General features: G+C 40.2%; 1 protein-coding gene across 3 annotated transcripts in view; it reads left to right on the forward strand.

The window, feature by feature from the left end:
• Positions 1–5,700, forward strand: part of LOC149208252 (putative protein phosphatase 2C 5) — a 191,942-nt gene extending 186,242 nt beyond the window's left edge. For 2 of the 3 annotated variants that reach the window (XM_089395968.1, XM_089395969.1), the window contains exons 7-11: positions 3,857–3,973; positions 4,130–4,184; positions 4,332–4,364; positions 5,052–5,098; positions 5,365–5,700. In XM_089395968.1, coding sequence (XP_089252094.1) covers positions 3,857–3,973; positions 4,130–4,184; positions 4,332–4,364; positions 5,052–5,098; positions 5,365–5,500 — 388 coding nt within the window. In that variant the 3' untranslated portion in view covers positions 5,501–5,700. The remainder of the gene's footprint in view (positions 1–3,856; positions 3,974–4,129; positions 4,185–4,331; positions 4,365–5,051; positions 5,099–5,364) is intronic. The other variant, XM_089395971.1, reaches the window with a different exon arrangement.
• The last annotated feature ends 300 nt before the right edge of the window (positions 5,701–6,000 follow it).

The raw sequence follows: 6,000 nt of genomic DNA on the forward strand, positions 1-6,000 counted from the left end.
CAATGCTAACAAGGATTTTAGGGATTGGGAAACTCCTTCACACGTCTTATCCCATATACCTAACCCTCAAATCCTCTCTTCCTTTCCCTAGATCACCTAGTACCTTGCTTACAAAGAAAGCAATCTTTATCCTTCAAATTTTGGGAAAGGGTGGTTCAGGTCACTCATATCCATTGACTTATCCTTCATTAGTGACTCCACACATACTGGGTCTCCTCCCATCGGTGAAAATCCGTAAATAGAAGGGAGCCTTAGTTGAGGTGACAAGTGGGCTAAGACTCCATTTGTTGTCCTTGGCCTAACATTTTCCCTTTAGGGATTCCCCTTTGGTCCCCTGCTAGTTTGAGCGGTAACATAACCCAAGGCATGGGATTTTCACCCAAGATTGTGGGTGTCAAACCATGAGGACTTTGAGTGATTTGACACATGGAGGTGTTAGAGGACCCTTAGAGGAGAAAGGGGCAGCAAAAAACACTCGAATCAGAGTTCTAGAAATGGAGATATTAATTTTTATATGTGGATGTTGGGTTTGCACATGTATTGTTCACGTTAGCTAGGGTTATTGTAAGCGTCATGACAAGTTGGCAAGCCCACAAGGGTAGTTTGATGAAGCCCTTGAAAAAGATATAAATAAGAGTTATGTTGGAGGTTATTTCTCACATCCAAGTGCATCATCCATGAAAGAATGTCTCTAATTTGGATAGCAGATTTGAAGCAAGGACACAGGAGGCAAGCAGCATGAGATTTGGAGAGGGTTTATCTTTGTTTGGGTACTGATTCCTTGAAGAGATAGAGCCGCATGTCTGAGGCAACTTGCGTGGAGGTAGGGGGAACCTGTTGGGGAGTTTATCTCCTGTTTTGAGCAGACTTACTTGCAAGACCAGGCCACAGATCAGAGGTAAGTTGTAGGGTGTCTTTTGTGCTTTGGCCGCAGTACTTGCTGCTACAACAGCTAGTTTGGAGACTTGTTTGGTGGGCATTGTTGCCTAGTAAGGGACTTCCCTTCAAGCCGCAACTTCGAGGAAGAAAGCCGCAGGTGAACAGAGGTAAGGAAGGCTTCAAACAGTGGTATTCTCTTGTGCCTTGAGGTTGATCTTCTTGCTGTAGCAATCTGCCTTATAGAAGAGCTTTGTGGAGGTGCCCGAAGTGCTTTGGATGCCAAGGAATGGACAACAAAGGAGGTAGTAGTTTGGACAAGGAATACAGTGGCTTAGAGCAATGGTTTAGGGCAGTTGGTGTGCCCTAACCAGACTTGTAGATGCATAGATCCCAAGGCAAGAGGCAGCAATAGTGTGTTGTAGATGTTCTCTTGTTGATGGTTGGATGCTAGTGGATGAGTAGTTCTAGGAGAAGACTTGGTATTGGACATTTGTGGTTTGTTGGAGGGCAGCGTGAGAGTGGACCAAGTGTGGCCTAGAGTAGCACCTTGATGGACTAAGGTGGCTGCTAGAAGAGGAAGAGAAGTTGAGTTCAAGGTCTGGCCAGCGAGGAGCAGTTGTTGTTCTAGCCCATGTTCATTGTTGAAGAGACGTTTGGCAGTGACAGGTGGCAGCGCTCCTGCCCTATGTTAGTCTTCATGGAGTAGCGTAGGAAGACTATAGTGGGAAGAAGTCTCTGAGTAGCTGAGGAGCAGCAGTGGGCAAGAAGTCTCAAAGTGTTGTGGCCTTGAAGGAGTCAAGGACGAAGGAGCAACTAGTGAGCGTGAAGACCCCATGTGTTGCAGATGGAATTATGATCAACTAAAGGGCAGATTGGAGAGCCGATTTCAATGGCATAAAGGATTTGGTGCATTGATAGAGGCAGGGGCTGCAGAAAGGAAGTGAAGGACCCACAATGTACAGGGTACGACAAAGCAGTTGTGATTGTGCACTACATCAGCTAGACCGTCAGTGTATCTTGTATCTTTTATTCTTGTAGTAGTGGATGTTTGAGAGACATTATCCTTGGTACAAGAGCCCTAGACTATTGCATTATTAGTTTGATTAATATAATGAAGTTGGGTTGTTGTAAAATTGTGTAAAACGTTGTGTATATTTTGTGCACTAGTAGATTTACTATTGTACATTGTTCTGCTCTGCAAAGTAGTCTTGTTGTGATACTTGGATTGGTAATGTCAGTGATTTAAGATTCTATCTTAGACTCCAGTGTCATGGAAAAATAAACACATCTTTGACCAACAAAGTAGGTCAAGGCTTCTTCCAGAAAGGCGAATCTAGACTTTGATTTTTGAACTAAGGCAACTAGGACTATTTGACAAATTAGGCCCTAGATGAAGACTAGATGACTTCCTTTTCAGGGCTGCTCTGATACCATGTTGAATATACATATGTCTTCTATACTGATAATTCGTTATGATGATTTAATTCTCTTACACATTAATTTCATCCACAGATTCATCATTAAGCAAATTATACAAAAGACATCAACAATGCAATATTTAAGACAGTGAGATCATAAACAGACAGCCACACAAAGACCACAAAGATTTACTGTAGGAAAATCCACATGGGGAAAAACCCAGCAACCCTTTTCTATCCAGAATTCTTCAATTCATCAGAGATACATCTACATTTACTACTAGGTCAAATCTGGTCCATCTTCCTAGTCAAGTCAATCTTGCCGTTGAAGAGATTTGATTCTTTGTCCAACAGAGGTTCATCCTTCTACAATTCAACAGAGATTCATCCTTGCAATGACCCTTTGCTAGCCTCCATAGATCATACTTTGCTGGCCTCATAACAGTTAACCAAGTTGTCTCAGATATGCTATATGAACTGCCTTAGGAATGCCATACGAATGCCTCAGAAAAGCCATACGAATTGCCACAGAAAGGCCATGCGAACTGCCACAGAAAGGCCATATGAACTGCCACAGAATAGCTATGCGAGCTGCCTCAGAAATGCTCTCTGTTCTGCCTCAGATATGTGAGCTTTCTTGACCTTTTGGAGGGACGAAGTGGTGCCTTTATATAATCTTTCCTGAGGCCGAATGGGCGCATCTTCATTGGAGCCAACCTGAGCTATTTGGAGGGCCAACTTGACTAGGAGGTCAACTTTACAATTTTGGAGCCAAGAACTTTAATTTAAAAAATTTCAAATTTCTTTCTTTTGAAAGTCCAAATGGGACTGAACAAAAATATTTTTCTTTTGACTCTTAGCATTTTAAAATACGCTTTACAAATTCATAATGACTCAAGCATACATTATGAAGACCGACCATAGTTACAAAAAAAATAAATCAATATCTTTCACAATTATGTTTTGCTAAAGCTAAGTTTTCAATTTCATCTTGAGCCTCAGTGATATAGCTTTGGCAATCTTATACCTAGTGAAGCCCCCCTTGTACTGCAGGAGATCTGACCTAAAGAGTGGATAAGACCTACAGAGGTCACAATGTATAGGCTTTCTGAGTTCCCTTGAGGTTACATTTTGTGGTTCGGACTTTGTATACATTGAATGCAGGTTCGAGATGTAGCTGAGATCTTAAACCTTTTCTAGACCTGTAAGAGGATGTCGCTGGACATCCATGTGTATATCTTTCTCATTTTATCGTCTAACTTCATCTGGCTCTGTTGAAGAAGGGATATTGTAGAAGGCATTTTCATTTACATAATTATTATATTTATAGACCTGAACTGTCAATTGTTATGTACCTTCAGTTCTTCATTTGCTATTGGAACTTATGCCATTTCCTTGTTACTTTTGGCATAATTTGCTATTCTGTGTACGTAAAGTAAAAACTTTCTTGAAGAATTCTTCCTGTAATGTACTTTGAAAACTGACAAACGTTATCTCATCTAAGAGTTTACTGCAATTTAGAATCAACTAGGAGATACCTGAATGACTTTCTATTGCAGAATCAAGCTTAGTGGCGACTGGGTTACTGCCACACCTGACATTTATCATGCAGATTTGGGCCCTGATATAGAGTTTATTATAGTTGCCTCTGATGGCCTTTGGGATTGCATGCACAGGTTTGAGTAAATTATGTTTATGCAGCAGTTATGCTTGTTCAGTTTGATAGGCCATCTGAGATGATGTTGTAATTTTTAGTCTTCCACTTTCTGTTTCTCAAGTTAACCATATCACAGGAGGCATGATCTAGTACTGATGACTTTTATATATTATAGTTCTGATGCAGTAAAGTTCGTTAGGAATCAACTTCGACAACATCGTGATGTGCAGGTGTTCCTCCACGACTTTTTCTTTGCTCTAATTTTTTTCCCTTGTATAGATAAGAGTTTTATTTTTTGTTTCCTTCCCCCACAATTTTTTTTTTCCTTATTCTAGGTATCAAGTTCTTATCAGTGTCTTGGTCTTGTTATTGTGCAGTTTGCTTGTGAAGCACTTGCCAATGCTGCTCTGGTAAATATTTCTGCTTTTAGATATCATTTTTTGGGATTCAACTGCGTTAAGTAAGTCATTCAAAGTATGACCATTTCCATGAGAGGTAGTCGTAAAGTGACTAATTTCTCATGATTTTTGAATAGTTCACTTAGCACTCATTGCATCGGGTGATGCTCACAGGGGTGAAGAAGTGGGATTGAAACTAGTGAAATGTGGGAATCACATAGCATCAATCATCACTTCCGGGGCTTGCACCCGGTAACCAGGACTTCCCAGGAGGTCACCCATCCCAGAACTCCTCTGGCTCAAGCGCGCTTAACTGTGGAGTTTTTCCCACAATCAAGCCCACTTAACTTGCTACCCCATTTGCAAAACCTTAGCAAGTATTGTGCCTCATGAACCATTCAGGTAGAGATCCCTTGATCCCATTATGGAAATGGTCATACTTTGAATGACTTACTTAACGCAGTTGAATCCCAAAAAATGATATCTAATATAATGCACTGCGAAAATCCCCCATACTTAAATTTCTGCTTTTGTTCAGCATAATTGACTCTTCCATGTTAAAAGGTTTCAATCTCTATGGTTTCTTGATTTTCGTATAACTAGTTTGGTCAGTAACTTCTGATAAGGAAGTCTATGCATTTCGCTTCTTTTTTTCACGTCTTACAGTAAGGTTATGACAATACTATGTTTGCGTTGCAGAAGAGAAATGCACAGGACAATGTTAGTATTATCATCGCAGACTTTGGGTAAGCAAATGCATATATATCTTAAATAAGTTTATGTAGAGGGATCTGCTGTTTGAAGAAAGTGAAATTCTGTCATGCTTTACCTTCCTAGGAAGGGTTGTGTGTCAATTTGATTTAGTTCAGAACTTTGGACATGGTTGCACAACATGAGATGACAGTATAGTTGATTGTGCCAAATTTCAATAGAGCAGTTGAATCTCTCTTGTTTTTCATTGAAATTCGAGCCTTGCATTTAGTCATGATTATGTTCTAACTTCTATGTACAGGAGAGTTGCACAGCAGGATGGACCAGAGGAAGAGCAAAATTTTGGAAGTGAAATTTTGCAAGCTACTGCAACAGTTGGTACTGTAACTTTGGGAATTTGGCTATCATCTTTATTTGGCCAAGGGCTTGGCAGCTAACATTGTCTTGTCTATGTCATGTACGGAATTTCTCAGGATGACTAGTCTTAATTATCTTTCTAATTGAATCCCTCCAATTTTGGTCTATTTTTCCTTTCATTTTTTATTTTGGAGACAGAATACTGTTTGTGGACACGTTTCAGTTCATTTTACCAGAGGAGAATGTGCATTCTCCCGTTATCTAATATTTGTTGAATCTAGTATCTAGGTACTACTGCAAGAAATGGTTAACAAAGTGTTTCTAATAGAAAGGGCAATCTATTGCAGATGCTGTCCCCAAGTTTGGCTATGACACCACAATAGTGAAATTACGCTGGCCCTAAACTTTCTCACAAATAGCAATCCACATTGCTCAGAGAGAGAAACTTCTAACTATCCATTTTGATTTCTGACGCTGTAACAACTCCAGACATGGCAATCCACCTTCAACCAGCCACAATATTCCTTATCAGCCCCACTCAACACTAGTCAAGGAAAACATGTCTTTGCAATGCAATCTC

The sequence above is a fragment of the Pinus tabuliformis genome, chromosome 1_2, assembly GCF_031772625.1.
Source record: "Pinus tabuliformis cultivar Carrire ecotype Pingquan chromosome 1_2, CPIR1, whole genome shotgun sequence".
Classification (NCBI taxonomy): domain Eukaryota; kingdom Viridiplantae; phylum Streptophyta; class Pinopsida; order Pinales; family Pinaceae; genus Pinus; species Pinus tabuliformis.